The following is a 20,483-nucleotide window of genomic DNA, read 5'->3' on the forward strand; positions in this document are numbered from 1 at the left end:
AAATTGTGCATTTTGATTGATCATCATAGAGCAGCTCTGATTGGTTTGTATAGATAGATGCAAATGAGGATATAGTTGTGTAGTTCCAATGGGAAGGGCCAGGTCTTAGTCCATTGATGGAAATAGGATACCAAGAACTCCCTTATAAGGGTTGACTCAGGTGGCAGGAGCACAGTGCAGGAGGCTGTCAGATCAGTTTGTGGCTTTTCCCTGAATTGTACAGTGTGTGAGAGGCCTCTGTCAGCTGCGAGGCTCTGGTTATGAATTTGGGCCCATTACCAGAAGGAGGCCTTCTTGGCAGATAGAGCTGCTGGGGTTCACATTACTAATCTTACAGGGTAATAAAAACATAAAATTAGAAATTGAACTGAGAACACTAAGTTGAAAATGTTATACTAATGGAAGGCACTAGTTCCTGCAGTGCTTCTTAGCACATTGTGACTTTAGTAACTGTTGCAGATCCTTACTAGTGGCTGAAATACTAAGGATTACAATTTACAGCACTCCAGCAGAGATAGAATTCCTATATTAGCAAGCCCAATTAAACTGGCTTGCTTTGAAATGGTTATTAAGGAAGAAGCGGGGCACCAATCACAAGCATTTTGAGCTCCACAGGATTGGGAAATGATGCAGGGATAATTGACCTGACCATTTTCTATTTATGTAGTGTTCGCCTGCCACTGAGGTGCTTATGTGACAGTAGAGAGATAAAAATACGTTTCCCATCGCTATGTTCTCCAGAGGGCTCTGGGATGATCATTTATTTTAACATTTTACGTGTTCTTTTTAGGAGATTCTCTGCAAAGCTACAAATACTTCGGTTATTGCTTATTCACCTCCCAAGATCTGCTCTATCATTCTCACTGCCCTAAGAAATAGTTAAGGAAAAATATTTAAATTATAATTTCAGCTTTAGATATGCAAAGGCAGGTGAAAGGTTGAAACAAAGTTGAACGTGAGAAACTATTACCTTTCTTGCGTATTGTGACTTGCCATACATTCTGTCAGCCTAGGCTTAGGAAGGTGCCTATTAAAACTTTGCTCCAGTCCAAGATCCCCTTGCCCTTGCCACCATATGGTCTACGGTCCCTATCTCTGTCCCAGAAGGTTTCAGAAGTCTTACTGGTTGCTCACCGTTGTTGCCTAAGAGACCAAGCCCTTCCCTAACAACAGTTGCTAAGGGGCGGAGACTTCGACTGCGTGCCAAGACTAGTCTAGGGTCGAGTATTTAGGGCGCATGCACAACCTTCTGTTAGCTCTCGCGAGGTTTCGTCTTCCCGGAAGCAGTGGAGCACTTTTCCAGTTACCGTCGTCGCAATGTGTGGGGACTGTGTGGAGAAGGAGTATCCCAACCGGGTGAGCGAGTGAGCGTCGAGAACTTCTTGCTCCCTTAGCCTGTGGCTGGCCCTTGAGGCCTCTAGTGCCCCCGGCCTGCCTTCCCTGTGAGGCTGGGCCCAGGGCGGACTCAGCGGTTCTACCTAATACAAAAATGACCCGGTAGCTGTATTTAGGCGCTTGACAGCGGGGGGCGGCCTGTAGCAGTCTGTTGCCTCTGGGCCCCGCCCTTGTGGCTGACATCAGCCGTCACCGCACTTCTCTTTAGCACCAGGGGACAACAAAGGTCGCTGCATGGGACCTTTGAGGTCATCTGTTCTAACCCAATTTTGCAAATGAAGAAACCAATGCCCAGAAAGGAGAAATCGCTTGCCCAAGTTTACATTGTAGTAGTATGAGAGCCAAGACTAGAATTTAGGTTTCCTGGCTGTTACTTTCTTTTAAATCTCTGTTCCTCTCAAGCTCAGGAGGTTGCGAAGCTTGTTTACTCTTATTCATTCAAGTTATGCTTATTGAACATTTATATGTGTGTAGCTAGGTTACTTTCAAGGCCAGAAAGAAATACCAAAGAAACAATAAAAAGCAGATTCCATGCTGCCTAAGATCTGACATTTTAGTGGAGTATGTGATTAACCAGAAATGAGTAGTAGAGGCCACAAATGATATTCAAGTTTAGAGAAAGGGCAGAGCAATAGGGTATAGCTCTGTTCTCCCAAAAGAAAGTGGGAATTCAGTTGAGACCTGAAGGTTAGTTGTGACGAGGGTAGAAAAGAAGGAAAGGAGGAGCTGAAGGTTGAGGGGAAATAACAAGAACAAAGATTCCTGTATTGGGTGGGAGGTAGGAAATCTCTACAGTTGTTTCTGTCTCAATAGTTTGAATAATACTTAGTGTTTTAGGAAAGATATATAACAACATTAAAAACTCATATGGTATAACCGCTTTGAAAAGAGATTTAGCATTATCAAATAAGGTTAAAGGTGATTACATACTGAATGACCCAGCAATTCCCTTTCTAGAGAAATAAACCTATGTACATATATTCCTGGAGATGTATGAGCATGTTCATACCAACATTGTTTGTACTAGTAGACTGGAAAAGTATGATTGAGTCATAGAATGGGACACCATGGGTGAATGAGTAATGAAAATGAATGAATTGGAGCAGTGATTATGAACTAGGAGCAGTTTTACCTCACAAGGGGACATTTGGCAATATCTGGAAACATTTTTGATGGTCTCATTTGGGGGTACTACCGATACCTAATAGGTAGAGGCATTATGCTCTACATTTATGTTTCACATACTTTTCTGTTTTACACATTTTTTTAAAGTTTAAAAAGAGACTTTCATGAATTCGGTAATGAATGCTGCACATTATAAGGACCATGAGGGAGATGTTTACAGTGGAGAGTGTTAAAGAAATTAGGCTGGATTCTTGAGAGTTGAGCTAATCAAAATACTTAAAAAATATATTGAGAAATTTAGATTTTACACTTTAGGCTTTGGGCAACTGTCAAGCAAAATTGTATAAGGAAATTCTAAAATCTGTTTCTTAGGAAAATGAATCTTACGGCTGTATGTTGAAATGCTGGGATGGGGGAAATGCAAAAGGAGAGCCCCACGGAGCATTTGGGGAGCCATGGCAACAGTAGTGTATGCATGAGATAATGAAGACCTCATTTCAAAGAAAGGATTAACAGGACTCAAACCAGTTTAATGTAGGAGGAAAGAAGGAGAGAGCTATAGATGATCTCAAGGTTTTTTGTCTAGCCCACTGGGGAAATTTACCAAAGTTGGGGGTCAAATGTTCAGGTTATTTCTATCATATTTCATTTGAGGTTGAGAATGTAACATCCAAGGAGTCAAATGAAAACATAACATTGCAGTTTGGGTGTAAGATTCAAACAGATGAGTCAACCAAATAAAGGTGTCAAATAGAAAGAATTTGTTTTCTAAAGAATGTAGAGAATCAAGCAGAAGCAAGGACTGAGCTTCAAAGAATAAATTAAGAAGTGAAAATAAAGTATAGGTAGAAGAGTGGAGAAAAAGATTGAGGTGATTGGAAAACCAGGATAGTACCTTTCGTAAGCACTTTTCTCCAATTTTATTATGTTCTAAAATAATTAAAGGGCTGTCATGAGGAAAATTAAACTTTTCTGTGCAGATTTAGAAATAATTGGTGGGTGGGCGTTATGGGCTTTGAATCAGAATAAAGAACTAACAGATTTTCACAGATGGAATAGATAATCTTTAAAAGAATTGAACTCTTCCCGTTGTTTAGTAGAGACTAACTGACTATTTGAAACCTCAAGGATCCTTCCAACTCTGGGGTTTTTTAAAGTCGTGAGATATTTTTAAGGGCAGTAAGAGCAGAAGGCACTTTGCTTGAACTTAGCAAAGGAAAGGGTAATATGGTGGTAGCAAGTATAGTCCACTCATTCAAAAAATGCACTGGATTAGCATGTTGGGAAGCTCTAAGTGCAGAATGAGTAGGTAATAAATATTTATCTTTGGTTTCATAAAATTTTCTGGAGTTTTGTGGTAGATATTTTTCATAGATTAGAAATACATAGTAATGAATTCCTAACATCTCTGGCCTACTTGCTTGTAATATTACACTGAGAACTTGAACTCAAGCATTAATCAAATTGGAAATTAACCATATTAATTTTCTGAACCCAAATTTTCTTAATCGTGAACCAAAAAATTTTTTTTCTTTCAGGAAAGCATTTAGCAAAACAATTAGAACTAGAAATCTACTGCATTTTCTAAAATTACTGATTAGGCACAAAATTGTAATAAAATATTTTCCACATTCAACTGGAAATGAAACCCATATTTCATATATTTCAAGTCTCAGCTTTAAACTTTTTAGTAACATAGCAGCAATAGAGAAATACATCATTACTTTAGATCAATCAGAGGGAAATGATCAGCACGAATTAGTGATATCTTTAAATTAGAAATTACATGTATATATACATCACTTAGAACTTAGCTACCAAAGTTCAGGTATTCAAATTGATGCTTAATATTAAATCATACTTAATTAAATGCTGAGTCTGATACAGAATTAGTAAAACAATTGTTTGTAAATGAATGCTTTAAAAATAATGTTCTGCATTTTTAAACACCTGTATTAAAAATGAACAGTCTTGAATTGATAACTTAATCTTCCACTAAATATTGGAAAAACAAGAGCAAACTAAACCCAAAGCAGGCAGAAGAAAGGAAATAGTAAAAATTATTTATAAATTAATGAAATAGAAAATAGAAAAACAGTAGAGGAAATCAGGAAAACTAAAACTTGGTTCTTTAAAAACTATATTCTCCATTTTTAATTTTAAACATTTCCTGATGAAACATATACTATTAAGTTGTACCATCTGAAATATTAGTTTTGTGAAAAAAGCAAATTGAATTGGTTCGATCCTTATCAAAATGGTTACAGCTTTCTCAAATTTATAAGATTTTATTATAATATACTGTCATACCATCATAGTATTCAACCGTTTCTTTTTGCATACTTGTAGACCTTTGTAGATCCTCAACCGGGTTTTATCTCATTACATTTTCTAAGACTATTTAATGTTTGACATTTTTTTCCTGTCTTCTTGAAACTGTTATAGCTTCTATTATGACTGTGGAATTTATTTAGATTTCATTCTTTTTTTCTCCTATATGGGAGCCTCAAAAGCTTCCCTGAACATCGTGTGCTTTAATTTGCTTTCTCAAATTTGGTTGTTAATAATCTCACCTCATCTAATAAAAGAGCCACATCTCACTGATGAAAGTTTATAGAAACAGAACCCTTATAGCAAGCCCCATCAGTTTCTTATATACTGAACTGGAATTTTGCCATTTTAAGTATTAATTTCCTTACCTCACAACAGATACATAGATCTCTTCTCACGGTGTTACCTTAGAGTTTACATTCTGCCTACTTATAAGGAAAGATTACAGAGGTTAGGCCACATTGTATAAGGTGCCTGTGCTTATGGGTACGGTCTTGTTCAAAGTTCTGTTTACTTGAAATTGATATTTAGAGCCTTATTCTCTTAAGGCTGTTTCTCATTCCTTAATTTCTTGGAACTCTTGGCACTCAGCTTTTATAGATTCAAGGCAGTTCCAATTCAAACCCCAGCAGGATTTTTTGTAAAAGCTTCTAAGTGGATTCTAAAATTTGTATGTAAATAAAAAGAACCTTAGACTAGCCAAGTTATAGTACTACCTGTTTTAAAGACTTACTATAAAGCTACAATAGTCAAGAGAGTGTGATATTAGTGCAAAGATAGACATTAATAAAGGGAACAAAATAGTCAAAAGTAGACCCATGTATATATGGTCATTTGAGTTTTCCACAAAGGTGCCAATGTAATTCAATGTGGAAAGGATAGTCTTTTTAATAAATGTTGCTGGAACAACTGAATACTCATATGAAAATAAATGAAACTTGATCTTTCATATCATGTACAAAAAATATTTCGAAATAGATCACAAACCTAAACCAACAAGCTAAAACTTTAAAATTTCTAGAAGAAAACAGGGGAAAACCTTTGTAACCTTGGGATAATCAAAGATGTCTTAGAAGATAAGCACAAATAATGAAAGAAAAAATATTTGATAAATTGGACTTCATAAAAATCAAAACTGCTATTGAAAAGACGTACGAAATGACAAACCAATGACAGGGAGGAAATATTTGTAATACATATATCTGACAAAGGATTTATATCTAAGATGTATAAAGAACTCATAGCTCAATAATAACATTTCAATAAGAAGATAAACCTAACTTTTAAAAAATGGGCAAAAGACTTCAATAGACACTTTGCAAAAGAAGACGTATGAATAGGCACCATGAAAAAATGCTCATCTTTGTTAGTCATCAGAGAAATGCAAGTTGAAACTACAATAAGATACCATATTACATTATTAGAATGGTTAAAGGAAAAGAAACCTAGTATTGAAGATGTGGAGCAACTGGAACTCACATTGCTGGTGGGAATAGAAAATGGAAAACTTTGGAAAACCATATGGCAGTTTCTTATAAAGTTTATATATGCCATATTTTTACTGTATGACTCAACAATTCTACTTCTAGTAATTTACCCAAGAGAAAGAAGTGTGTCCACACAAGACTTATACATGAATATTCATCACCACTTTATTCATATTAGCCCTAAGCTGAAAAGAACCCAAATTTCTTTCAATGGAGAAATCCATGCAATGGATTAATATTTGACAATTAAAAGCAATGAACTACATGCAACAACACAGGTGATTAACATGAACGTTATATTGCGCAGAAGAAGCTGGATGCAAAAGAATATAATGTATATGATTGTGTTTATATAAAATTTTAGAATAGGCAAAACTAATCGCTAGAGAAAAAAATCAGATCAGTGGGTGGGTGGGTACCTGAGGTGAGAGAGGAGTTAGAGATAGATTGCAAAGCATGAAGGAACTTCCTGAGAAGATAGAAATTTTTATATCTTGATTTGGGTAGCGTTTACATTGGCATATATGTTTAATAAAAGTCATTTCCTATACCCTTAAAATATGTGGATTTTATAGTATGTAAATTATCCCACAGTAGAGGTTTTGTTGTTGTTTTTTTTTTTTTTTTTTATAAGCAAAGCTTGTGTTCTTACTAGCTGGAAATTTATACTTTAATCCCAAGCCTTCTTTCCTCCCATTTAGTAGTTAAGTCCATGTATCTATGATTTTGTATCTTTAAACTATATAGTTAACTTGATTTCCCACCACCAGAATTAATCTCTTCCTTAATACATGGCTCCTTTGAGGAACCACTAAGAAGGGAGTGGTTAATTGTGCTGGGAATCCAGGAAGGCTACACTGTGACATCACTTCAGGTGGGTATTCCTTCCCCTGATACTTTATAAGCGCCTTGAAGGCAGAAACATGACTCATCTTCAGATTTTCCACTGTACTTTGCACAGTATGAGGCACATAGCTGTGTTGGAGAAATGCTGATTTGGATGGTTTTTACTTACACTGTTAAAAATACTCTAAGTTTGTTGTTCAGAAGTGAGATTGAAGTAGATTGTTTATGAAGTGACTTTTAGTTCTGAAGAATTATTAGTAAGCCTTTAGCAAAGACCTCCTTTGAACCAGGACCGTAAGTTGTTGACAGTTTCTTAGTGATGAAGCAACACCCTTTCTATTCTTAATGCCACAGTGTCTGATGAATTGCAGAGCTTACCTTCTCTGCCTAAATCACACATATCCTTAAGGACTGACATCTATAGAGCTGAGGGTTTATTTTTGTTTATTTTGTGGTATTTTTAAGGCTTCAGAAAAACACTATTTTAACAGTCAACTGAGCATTACATCATATAAGATCATTTTTATCATTGGCTTAGTGTTTCCATTTTGACTGAATTTTAACTCTACTTTTATAGTATGATACCTTCTTATATATTATTGGCCATTTGGTTTATCTAATTTTTCCTTTTCATATTTTATTAAAGCTTTATTAAATTGTTTCTAAATATCTATATGCATTTAGTCCTCTCTCTCATACACAGTTGGAGTCCTCAGAGACTTACAGGTCTACGAATGCTTCAGTTTTATTTACCATGAATAACACTTCTTGAGGAAACCTAGTAATTTCAAAAGTTACTTGGTATAGCCTTCAAGCAAATTCTGGCCATGTTTTTTGCCTTTAGAGATTTTAAGTCTCTAATAATCATTTTCACCAAGGATTTTGAAAGAAAAGAAAATTAAATTCCTATTTTAATATTTTAGGGTAACATCTGCCTGGAGAATGGATCTTTCCTGCTGAACTTTACAGGATGTGCAGTGTGCAATAAGCGGGATTTTATGCTGATCACAAACAAATCTTTGAAAGAGGAAGATGGAGAAGAAATAGTTACCTATGATCGTAAGTAGACCTTTTCTCATGCAAGTCTGTTAGCTGGTATGGCTTTTGGAAGTTGGTAATATTGTGCAAAGTATTATGAGGCCTATTGCAATATTATATTGCAACACATAGTTGCCAATTAGGTTTTTAAGAGGAAATTATAACACCTCATTTACCTAGCATCAGATTTCTACTTAAGTGACTCAGAGATAACTCAAGCTTATGATTCAGGCACCCGTTTTTTGTTTTTTGTTTTTTTTCATTTGTTTTAAATCCTTTATGACTTCTGAAACAAGATATAGGGACTTTTTAAAAAAACTTTAGGGTCATCTATGTGACTCTTACAACATGTGGATTTTATTGTCTGTAAATTATACTCTATTAGAGTTTTTTGTTTTTGTTTTTGTTTTGTTTTTTAATCAAAGCAAAGCACTTGTTGGATGTTCTCCAACAGCTATTAAAATGTTGAGGGCTGTGTGCCCCAATATTAAGTGGCCCTGGATGCCATGGTATTTTAGTCTTGTTTCTGCTTTCACAGTTTTTGTTGTCTCCTATCTCACCGTTAGTCTATTGTTTTTTTTTTCCTGCTGTAAATATGCTACCTTCATATGCGGCTCCTCATCCTCACTGGAAAACCAAACAAACTATGTATAATAAAAATAAATCAGTTCTAAGGTTGATACTAAGAATTTCTATGAGTAAATTAAAGTGTACATACACACTTTAGTCCCCAGATATTGTGACAGATATTTAAACTGTTCACATCTCCTTTTGGCTTATCTCCTGATTCTTTGGTATGTCCTGAATACATGAGGAATAAATGTGCAAATAATAATATTTTGCAAGAGGGGTATGAGAGACACTAAGCCTTTAGAATAGAGTCAGACTATCAAAAAATGTTCTAAATTAAAAGAACCTTTTTCTTTCTTTTAGATATAACCCTTTAAACTCTATTTCATTTCACTTACTGGATTTCGTTAACCAATGTCACCATTTAAAAAATTAATTAAAAAATACTAAAAATTTAAAAATAAAAATAAACTCTATTTCATTTCAGGTAGGTAATAGTAGTTAAGAGTAAAGGCTCTGGAGCCAGAATGCTTGGGTTTGAATTCTGATTCCGACCCTTCCTAACTCAGTAGCCTTCCTAGTCACTTAACCACAGTATGCATTTGTTTCCTTATCCCTAAAAAGATGCTAATAATTGTATCTGCCCATTTGAGTTTTTGAGAAGATTAAGGGAATAAACCAATAAAAAGAATTTAAATCAGTATCTGGCATACTGTAAACACTGAATAAATCATAGTTATTATCATAATATTTTTTCTAGTCTTTTGTTACCATGAACTTTACTTTACCGTCTAGCATTGGTTGTTTATTTGTGATTGGTTATAGTAGCACAGTTTAAATCATTCCTGAGAATATGAGCTTTTACATGGTTAGATAGGTCCAACTAGTTTAAAAACACATGTATCTGTTAATTGATTACCTGTTAATTGATTACCATAGAGAGATTTCAATGGGAATTAACATATATACATTAAGTCTCTGAGTTCAGGCTCTTAATTATGTAGTGTTGCTATGTGACAGATTCTGGATTTCTTTTCAAAGTAGATATTATAATGGGTTTCCTGCTGTGTTAAATATGACAGTTATAATTATTTTAAAGCAGTACCATGCTGAGAATAGAAATTTGACTGTCTTTAGATACCTTCCAAGACTTAATTATTTAAGTCTCTCTCTTTTTTGGCAGATCTGTGTAAGAATTGTCATCACGTAGTAGCCAGGCATGAGTATACATTCAGTATCATGGATGAATTTCAGGTAAATGTATAAATATGGATATGTTATTGTGGGTAGGAGGAGATAATAAAAGTAACCTTGAAAATTTAGATGTAGTTTTCATAAATAAAGTACTAGTGAATATTAAAGGAGACCATCCCTTTCTTCTGCCTGTGTAAGTAGAGAGAGACACTTTAGATGTAGGTGGATCTATTGCAAACCTGTCTTCACAAGAATCAGAAATCAGAATGTTTGCCTTACAAATAATAACTCAGTCCTGTCATTTTTGTTTCTAAAGAACAGTGCATTATAGTTTCTTATGAGGTTACTGTTGTGCCTCTTTTTTCTCCACCCAGTTATGTGATTGCATAGTTGTTGGCTTTAAGTGTTGGCCTGCCCACTGCCGCCATACTTGCTGGGCATGGAAATTGTGATAAGGAGGTTATCTTTGTTTTCCCTAGTAGGCACATAGAGTTGAGCAACTCTGTAGTCTCAGTTGTGGTAAGAAATTTCATTGTTCTTTGTCACTTAAAATAAAAAAAATGAATGTATCAAGGTTGGAGGAGAAAAGCTAAACCACTTTAACGATGGAGAATTGGGATTTATTATAGAGATTAGTCCTTATACAATTGTGAGAGCACATGAAGAATTCTACAGGCCGGTGTAGGCTAAAGTAGCTGAAGATTCATAGATCTAATGGTCAGGAAGAAAAGCTGAAAACTGCAGGAAAGCCTAGGACAAACTGGAAACCAGAAGGACACACTATAACCTGTATCTGTCCTTCACTGCTTCCATTTTCAAGCCTTCAGATTGAGTTACTTATTTAGTATGAACTACATGTTCACCCATAGGATATGAATATTATGTTAGAGCTTTTAACAGGCAAAGGAATATTTTTTAATCCTTCAAATTTGGGTAATATTATAATTAGGAAAATATACCATAACAGAATTTTATAAACTAATATACCCATTCTTGCACATTCTTGTTTTAATGTAGAAGAAAGCACTTAATCACCTGTCAGAATCTGATCTAATATGTTGTGGTTAATCTAAACGACATCCTGACCACATCTCCTCAGCATCCAAAAATTATGCCTCAAAAGATATTTATATGATTTATATGTAACTTAAGGCAAAATTGAGATCTCAATGAATGAGTAGTGGCCAAATAGGGGAATGAGCAGGTCATGGGCTTAGAGGAGCAGCTCTTTCCTTTCATGGGAGAAAAGGAGTGCTTATAGCTATTTTCCAGAAGCTCCTGTGAGCTTTTTAGAATCCTTAAATTGAGATTGCCTATTTATGCCCTAATTCAGCCATTGTATGTTACTGCCATGAGACCAAAGTCTGACTGATTTTCCTGTATGACTGAACACAGCCATTTTCAAAGCTGTCCCAGAAATTACTCTAGGGTACGGGGAAGAAGGTAAAAGAAGATGGCTTGTAGTCGCAATACCTAGATAGTATGAAATTCTCTTTAAAAAAAAAATACTCTTAAACTTGACTCTCTACCTCTAGTCCTCTCTCTCTCAACATACACTTCCCCCCACCTATATTCTATATTCTTCCATCAGATTATGTTTCTTAAAATGATGCTTTCAGACTGCTTCATTGGTCTGTCCATAGCTTGTCTTTAGCTACAGTATAAAATCTATGCTCCTTATTCCAGTGTTCTCACTGAGCTGGCCCAGCTTCTCCTTCTCTTACTTCCCACTGCTCTCCTTATATACACAACACGTAGCATTGACTTCTTTCCCTCCTGTTGTAGAGGGAGATTTTTTAATTTGTTAAAAATAAATTAAAATCTTTTCAAGTCACACAGCTACCTCTTTGTTTCATCCTCTAATCTACTCTTTCCTTCTTCTGTTTCTTTACTTCAATAGGTCTTTACCTTCTCTCCCTTATCTCCCTATTCTCCTCTTAACCATCTACAAACTGGTTTTCATTTTCACTTTACTAAAACTATTCTCTCTTAGGATTCCTATAATATAGCCAAATCCTGTGACCTTGCCTCAGTTCTTACCTCTTTTAGCATCTCTTTTGGTTCTGGTTTTGTTAACCGTTGTTGCCTTTTTGAAGCATTCCTTCCCTTGAGGTCCGTAGTACTAGACTGTTTCCTTTCTTTCATTTTGGCTGCACCTTTGCTTTATCTCTGGTTTCCTTTCCTATTTTCCCATGAGCTTTGGTCCCTCAGATAGTCAGCACATGCTCACTCAGTCTCGATTGAAACCTATCATATCTTGCAAATCTTCTCTAAGTCTAACACCCTATCTGCCGTCTTTTCTTGTTTTGTTTCTCTTGCTTATTTTTGCCAAGGACCAAACCCATTCAAACCTAAATTATTGCAGCAGTCCCCAAACTGTAGTCCTACCCACTACCCTCAATTAATCATCCTTAAACATCTTCCCGTCACTCCTCTACTACTCCATATGCAGTATGCTTGCTTTTTTCCATATCACTGTCCTTATTCATGCTTTTTCCTTAACTTGTCTACCTTCAAGCCAACTAAACCTTCCTCTTTCAAGCTGAACTTAAAATTCTATCTCCTACTTGTTCTTGCTACTTCAGTCCATACTGCTTTCTCCCTTTTCAGAGCTCTTCTTGTACCTACAGCAGACCCTGACTCCAGTGAATAGACAGTTGCGAACTTCTATCTTCATTCCCAGCTGCTATGACTTAATTTCCCCATCCCCACCCTATTCCAGCAGTAGTTCAGGGTTGAGGTGGGTTCCCAACATTGGTAATATTTTGTTTTGTTTTAAATGTCTTATGGGAAATTTAAACATCAAAAATAGGCAGAATAGTGTATTAACGTCCACTACTAAGCTTCAATTACCTTATTTGTACCTCACCATTCCCACATCTCCCCATTGGATTATTTTGAAACAAATCCCAAACATATCACTGTTTCTGCGAATGTTATCTCTAAAAGATAAGGATTCTGTTTTTAAAACAACCACAATACCATTGTTAAACAAATTAAGATTTTCTGATGGCAGTACTCTTGAAAGGAAAGTAGAGACCGAAGTACAGAGTTTAAATGGAAAATACATTATAAATGATTACAGGTATCCTTTACTTTTTATATCAACCCTAAAAGCCATTACAAGGACTATCTGTTTGCCTCAGGAAATGAGAAGGAAACTGTGAGACTGCTTTCTCTTCCTCTGCGGACCAGGAAAGGAGAGGACTTGGGGTCAGAATTAACAGATTGTAATAGAGGAAAAGGCCTGTGGGACTCTCAGAATAAAACCAAGGATCTGGTCTTACCCAAAGGCGATGCCACACACTTCACCCTTCCTTCCAAATCCGTGCTCTTAGGCTTTGCCCAGGTAGAGCCTTTGAGGATCTCCATGAGTGACTGGGGGAAATTCTTATTCTCCCAAATGGTCTGGTTTTGGCAAAAGGTATCCTAATCCCACCGCATTTCTGGCAGCACAGGAAGATATGTTCCTTGCATCCTAAGGTAGAATTCTAGACATATTTTCCCACAGAAGCACTGCTATATATAGTTGGATTCTATACTACTTGTGTAATATGAATTTTAAAAACTCCCTGGATTTCCCTGGGAACCTAACTTTTGGTACAGCATTACTTCTGTGGGAAAGTGCTTTTGAATTCCAAACAGTTGACCTGAATAAAATTTGGATTCCAGGCTGCTTATAAAGTAAAGATTATAGGTATAATCAGTCTTACTGATTTAATAATCTTCCCGGATTATACAATATGTTAGTTTTTTTTTTCTTTCTCCCAAATTAGATTCTAAGTTTTGCAAGGTCAGATCTTGTCCTCGCCTTCTCTTATGTCTACCAGTGTGCCAAGCACATTGCAGAGCATTTTTGGCATTTAGTAAAAACTTGTCAGTGGATAGATTGGTTGGAAACTTAGGTATCTCACTTTACACATTTTCCCATTTTGACTTTATTACTTTTTCTTCTTCATTTCTAGTGAGAGGTTGACATCTTACTAGTAATGTCTGATGGTTGAAAACAAGTATTTGAGACAGTAAAAGACCTTGGAGAGAGTAGATTTTTATTTTATTTTTAGTTCATGAGACTCGTATTTGTTTGCTGAGCTCTACCCTCTCTTTATTTTTACTGTGTGTAGTGTAGACTTTAAAATTAAAGTGGTTTTTAAGAAACAGTCTTTCCACTGCCACAACTAAGCTCCCCTGCTGAACCCACTAGAAGGAAATGGAAAGGCAGTTGCCTGATGCTGACCATAGTCATTGTTTATCTCTGTGACCCTCTCTTTAGTGACTGCCCAGACCCATGAAACACAGACTTCCTTAACTGATCGATTTCCAGACAGCTAGCAATCTGAATGTCAGGTGTAGAGGTACTAATAGATGTAACATAGATGTTTATTTTCCTAAAGACGAGAAAAGGTTTTTAAGCAAAAGGTTTAAAAGAAATGTTTCTATAGTTTATGACCATATTAAATATTCTAGAAAGGGACAGCTATAAGAAGAAGACTTTACTCTAAGGATTTTTACCTAAAACAAAATCCCTTCATCAGTCTGGACATTTGTGAAGCCCACGAAACGTAAAACTCCTTAAATAGATCAAATTCCAGACAACTAGCTATCTAACTATGAGGCATGCATAACATACTAGTGGATTTAACATAATTATTTATTTTCTTGGGGTAGATAAAAATAGCTTTTTTGGTTTAGGAATTTTCTCCCTTTTTTGTTGTTTTAAAAATCATTTCTGTTGCATATTAGTGCTAAATATCCTAGAAAGGAATAACTCTAAGAACAGGAATTTGTCCTTAGAAGCCCACACTCAAATTGCTTCATTACTTTAAATAGCAGCACTAACTGAGCCCAATATGTATGTTTTTTAAATACAGGAAATGGTCAAGCATTTCCAAGATGACATTCTGTGTACATATAAATAGAGCATCAGCACGTATTCAATTTATATAAACAAAAGGTTCTGGGATACTCAGAATAAACCTAAGACATTGATTATAGGTGTTGAAGAAATTGATCTAATGTACAGAAAGAATATCCATGACAATGTAGAGAACAGCTCTACCTGAGTAAGATAGGAAGCATCTTTCTCCCTGTTTCTCAAGGTAATTATGTACTTTATCTTGTTCTAGGAGTACACCATGCTGTGTCTGTTATGTGGCAAAGCCGAAGATACTATCAGTATTCTTCCTGATGACCCCCGACAAATGACTCTGTTATTCTAAAGATCCTTCTGCAATTCCGTTGTGACTATGTTGTGTTGGTTTACAATACAGCAAGCCTGATGGTTTGTCTTATATAGTTTACAGTGGAAATTATTTGCATTTTTTTCTGCTTATACTTACCTATTCTTTGAAAATAGGTAATTTAAGAGATTACTATTCTCTAAAGCTGAGCTCTTCTGCTAAAATTCCCAGTTCACATCAGTGCAGCCACAATGAAGCATCTTTGGTAGTAGTTATATGGCTTAAAAATAACTAGAACGGGAGCATACTTAGTGCCCAGATCTTGGTTCCAAAAAAAAAGAATCAGGGTTCCTTGGAGAAATAACCGATTCTAGGACTGGGGCAGTAAATATACAAGATGAGCTAGTAGCATCTTGTGCCACAAAAAAAGAAAGTGCAAAAAACAAAACAAAACACAGCACAGTGGTTGGGTATGCCAAAGGGACAGAAGAGCCAACTGAAGGGGTGCTCAGTAACCAAAGCTGGAACAATTCAAATTAAAAAAATTGAGTAGCATTTGATTATAACCCAAACTTTAAATATTCATGACTCCATATTGATAGAAATAAATGATTGAATAAATAAATATGTAAATTGAAGAGAATAGACAAATCTCTCATACAAAAGAATTTCAAATAATGTATGTAAATACTTTTCACTCCTTGAGTGTGAGTTGTGTGTAGCAACTTCCTTCTAGTGTATAGTATGGAAAGGAGAAAAAGTAACTTTACAGTGGAAAAACCTGACACACTAGCCAAGTGATCAAGATTAATGTCATCGATGATAAACCATGTTGATAGCATGTACCCTTGATAGAATTTGATGAGAATCACACTTTACCTTTGTAGTCTTTTCCCCCAAACCCCATAACACCAGTCTAATCATGAGAAATACATCAGACAAGTCCAGTTGAGAGACATTCTATAAAATACCTGACCAGTGCTCCTCAAAACTGTCAAGTCATCAAAGATAAGGAAAAGGAAGCCTGAGAAACTCTCATAGCACAGCCAAAAAGAGCCGAAGGAGACATGACTCTAAATGCAATGTGGACCAGAGGGGAGGGGGAGGGGGTAGGTAGACAGGGGGAAAAAAATTTAAATCATTTCTTTAGTTAAAAAAAAAATTTTTTTAAATAAAAAATAAATGTAATGTGGTGTCTTGAATGGGATCTTGCACCAGAAAAAGGACATTTGGTGAAAACTAGGGAAATCTGAATAAAGTATGGACTTTAGTTAATATAAATAGAGGTTTCAATTGCTCCAAGGGGATCTTAGAATATCTTACCTTGCATGGTTGAAAGAACACTAGCTTGGGTGCTATAAACCCTGGCTTTTAGGTCTCTCTGCCATTTGGTAGCAGTATAGCCATTAAGCAAAACAGTACTCTGGATTTTATTGTCCCCTTTTTATAAAATTGGGGTATTAAGGATTGATAGTATACTTCTTTTACAGGATTGTAAGAAGATCCAAATGCACAATGAATGTAAAATGCTTTGAAAGGCATATAAAGTACTAGATAGAATGAGATGGTTTCAGTTCTTCTCATTCTGAGACCAAATTTAAAAGGGTCAGGCATTAGAGACAAAATTGTTTTCCTCTTCAGATTGGAGACTTGGGCATTCTGACCTCAGGCTTTGCTTTATAAGAAAAGAAGCAAAATGTTCATTGTTGGTACCAGGGGGAAGCTTTGTTGTACAACAGGAACAATAATAATAACTGAGGTTTATTGAGTACTTATTATGTGCCAAGGCCTTTTTAAGCACGGACCTCATCCTCATTAGCAACTCCACATGGTAGTTATTATTGTTATCCCAATTTTAGAGCCAAAGAAACTAAGGCACAAAGAAATTAAGTAGCTTACTCAAGGTCACACAGCTAGTACAGTGACTTCCTCTCAGTAGTGTTCAGTACACATGCAGTATAAGGGCAAGACAAGGTTAGGAAAAGGTTGAGAATATCACTGACCACACTCTGAGAAATCTAGGCATGTCAGACCAAGATTATTTGGAAAAGTTAAATCAGCTGCTCCTTAGAAATCAGTTGTTTTATTCCTGGAAAAATGTTTTCCACTTTTTGCAAATCTATATGTGACCTGCTGAGGAAATCATTTGGTAAAATGAATCCAGAAAGCAGAGAGAATGCTTCATTACTTTAAATAGCAGCACTAAGCCCATTATAGCCTCTGAATTGTCCCTTTTTGGAGTTTGAATGCTTCCAACTTAGTTTTTTGGAACTCAAAAGAGTAATTTATGTGCCCTTCCTGATATCCTTATCTATTGTAGAATTTATGATTATCTATCTTGGACTATATACTACAAAAATTTAAAACATATTATATGCATATTATTATTTAACCAAAATTGTGCTATGTGTTTTGATACTTTCTTTTTTGTCTTCTAGAATTCCCTGGATCTAATAGAATAAAGATCTTTGAACCCAGTTCTACTTAATCTGCATTTTTCTGTTCTGATAAAGAGGAACCAGGCAAAAGCACTGGGCCTTTTTTTTTTTTTTTTTTCCTTCCCACCCTGAGATACAAGAAAGAAAAGACTTGACCTGTAGGTGACATTCGGAACATGGGTTTGTCCTGGCACCTCATTCTTTCTCTACTTGCTCCATGAGGTACAGATCTGGGATCTGCCTAGTTAGGCACTTGAAGTTCAAAGTTCAGCATGTTTGTGTGTTGTTTTAGCTAGCTAGGTCTTTCTCGAATGGTCCTGAGTTCTCCCAATACTAATTTATTGACATATGATATAGTCTAGGCACAACTAGATATGGTTTGTTACTTGTAAGCTATCACTAAGATGTATATGTTCACTGTTCTTTATTTCAGTGTATCAAGAAGTTTTTCAGTTTCATTCTTTTATGAGCAAGCCTAAGTTATTTGCCTGAATTTGAGGCTCTTGCTCTTAAAATGTATGTTTCTTCATTGTACAAGTCCATTGTGAAATACACTATGGTTGGGTAGAAAAATCCAGAAATCTAGATAAAATATTAGCCTTGCCACCTGCTCATAATGGGATATTAGGCAAGTCACTAATTCTGTCTGTACCTCTGTTTCTTCAGTGTAAAAATAGACATAATCATGCCTCCTTCATGGAGTTTTTAAATCAAATGATATAATGTAAGTGAAAGATTTTTAGGTTGTGCAATGCCGCATACAGGCAGCTGTCACCGTTCTTCATGAAGGAACTCTTAGAAGGAAGCACTGTTGTGTCATGGTTAAGAGTAGGGGCTTTGGAGTCAGGCTGACCTGGGTTTAACTTTCTATTCTGTTACTCTATAGCCATTTGTCCTTGGCAGGTGCCTTGCTCAATTACCTTCTCTTTAAATAGAGATCAAAATTTCTCATGGGATCAGTATGAGGATTAACTAATCTAACATAAATATTTAGTGCATTGTATGAGTATGGTAAATGGTAGTTTGGATGATGGTTGTGATGGCGATGATAAGTCACCAGATGTGAAATCACCAATTAGAGTTTGGCTGTTTCTTAAACTATGGACAAATAGCTGTAGGAGTATAGTCCTGGAAGTAATCATCAGTTTTAGTCTGGTATCTCGGTCCCCTAAAATCAATTATTTCAACCTACGCTTTTGATAAGAGCACTCAGAGAAATGATTCTCTCTGTTCCTCCTCTAAATCAAGTAGCATTGCCTCAGCACTTATGGGAAAGCTTGTTTTTGAGACTTCTCCCTACTTCCTGAGTGCGCCTAGGGAAATTTGATTAAAAGATTTCATTGATCTAGGAAAGTGGGTGATTATATTAAGCTTCGCTTTGTCTGTTTATGACCATAAGCTGATACTTCTGAGGATGTAAAGGGTAACAAGATGAATTAAGGAAAGGAAACAATTTCGCATTTATCTTTATTTTAACAACACAGCTAAGGATTTAGTAAAACAAAGTATCCTTGTAAAGTTCCTCCAGTCCTGCCTTCCCTGTTCCCTCCTGAGCCAAACTGGGCAGGTCCCTTCTGAAGCAAAGAGCATTTCCTTTGCACAAGTGGGAAGCCCTCTTCCTAGCATTATGGTTCTTTCTGACTCTTTCTGCAAAATCACTTATACTGTAATTCCCATTCCTCTGGGATCTCTAAATAATTATTTCAACTTGAACCTCATGGGAAAGACCCAACACATCATACTGGCATATCAGGCCCTAAATTGCCTGTGGCATAATGCCAACACTCAGGATAGCTGGCTCTGTTATTGGATAGAACTACAGACTATAGCACTATCAAGATGATGAACAAATCATATTAGCATCCAACATTAATTCTGTATTTCCTTTCTTCAGGGAAGCAATTTGTGTCTGGTTACTGCTCTAAAATCAGTGCTTGGCCCTGCCCCCCAAAATCTATATCCCAATCGTTGGCTTTAAGAGAAGGAATCTTGAAAGCTTTGAGATTTCAAGAGTCAAGTTAAGGGCAGTCTTAATTTAGGAGAAGGCGCTGCAGATGGATGCCAGGGGATTCCTACTGTAACACTCAGGTTACCCTTTGGAAATAAAGCACTGTCGGTGGCGTAGCTTTAGTTGAAGGTCAGACAGTGGGCATCCTTAACCTCTATTCCACATTTGCTTCTCAGATGATGCAAATGCTTAGAAAATAGTTATGGGATATCTTCGGAAGAGCCTTTCTCTCTCAGCATTGGGGTTCTCAAGCTGTGTGTTCAGTTTGGAGAACTGCTCATTCAGAGTTTCAATAAAGAGAAGTAAAATATTCCATCTAGTGGTCAAAGAAAGAAAGGTGAAATGAAAAGTTTCCAGGAAGAGATTTATGGAGCAAAGTAACAGGACAATGACCTTTCAGCAGGCATGTTTTCCAGAACATGATAGGACCTGGCCTTGGTGGTGTTGATGTTTTTTGAGTGTGCCTGTACTAGATAAGGAATCTGGGGCATCACCCTTACAAAGCCATTCAGCAGAACTGTTATCACAGAGAACAGCTATCATGTTGGCAGGTTATGAACAGTCTGACTGTGCAGGAAGGCCCTCTCCCATCCCCCTCCTCATGGAGGAAGGATTGAAACCAGTCGTTCATGCCTAAACTTGTCTCGTGCCTGAGTTTGTGAACATGTGAGTTTGAGAAAAATAAGGGTGGGATGTAAACTTTAAAAAGGAGGGAGAGTCAGTCTAGCAAAGGATCAAAAATGAAGGTTACTCAGCAAGGTGATTGGGAAAAGGATGACGTGCTCTTTGTGTACCAGTAACTGCACCCTCTCTGTCCTTGGTATTAGTAAAAGTTGATCAAATCGATTTCTCGGGAAATTCTTAAGGTGCC

At 36.3% G+C, this 20,483-nt stretch overlaps 1 protein-coding gene across 1 annotated transcript; it reads left to right on the plus strand.

The window, feature by feature from the left end:
• Positions 1-1,199: 1,199 nt before the first annotated feature.
• Positions 1,200-17,643, plus strand: CHURC1 (churchill domain containing 1). Its single transcript, XM_039875246.1, has 4 exons — positions 1,200-1,356; positions 8,108-8,243; positions 9,976-10,046; positions 15,113-17,643. The coding sequence occupies exons 1-4, from the start codon at positions 1,318-1,320 to the stop codon at positions 15,203-15,205; spliced, it is 339 nt and encodes a 112-aa protein (XP_039731180.1). The 5' UTR covers positions 1,200-1,317; the 3' UTR covers positions 15,206-17,643.
• The last annotated feature ends 2,840 nt before the right edge of the window (positions 17,644-20,483 follow it).

Source organism: Pteropus medius, unplaced genomic scaffold, assembly GCF_902729225.1.
Source record: "Pteropus medius unplaced genomic scaffold, Ma_sr-lr_union100, whole genome shotgun sequence".
Taxonomy (NCBI): domain Eukaryota; kingdom Metazoa; phylum Chordata; class Mammalia; order Chiroptera; family Pteropodidae; genus Pteropus; species Pteropus medius.

What these genes read in the sequence shown, in the direction of transcription:
- CHURC1 (XM_039875246.1), top strand. Translation starts at nt 1,318, where the DNA reads ATGTGTGGGGACTGTGTGGAGAAGGAGTATCCCAACCGG. An exon ending in AGAAATAGTTACCTATGATC is followed by an intron (nt 8,244 to 9,975) that starts GTAAGTAGACCT and finishes CTTTTTTGGCAG; the next exon opens with ATCTGTGTAAGAATTGTCAT. An exon ending in GTATCATGGATGAATTTCAG is followed by an intron (nt 10,047 to 15,112) that starts GTAAATGTATAA and finishes ATCTTGTTCTAG; the next exon opens with GAGTACACCATGCTGTGTCT.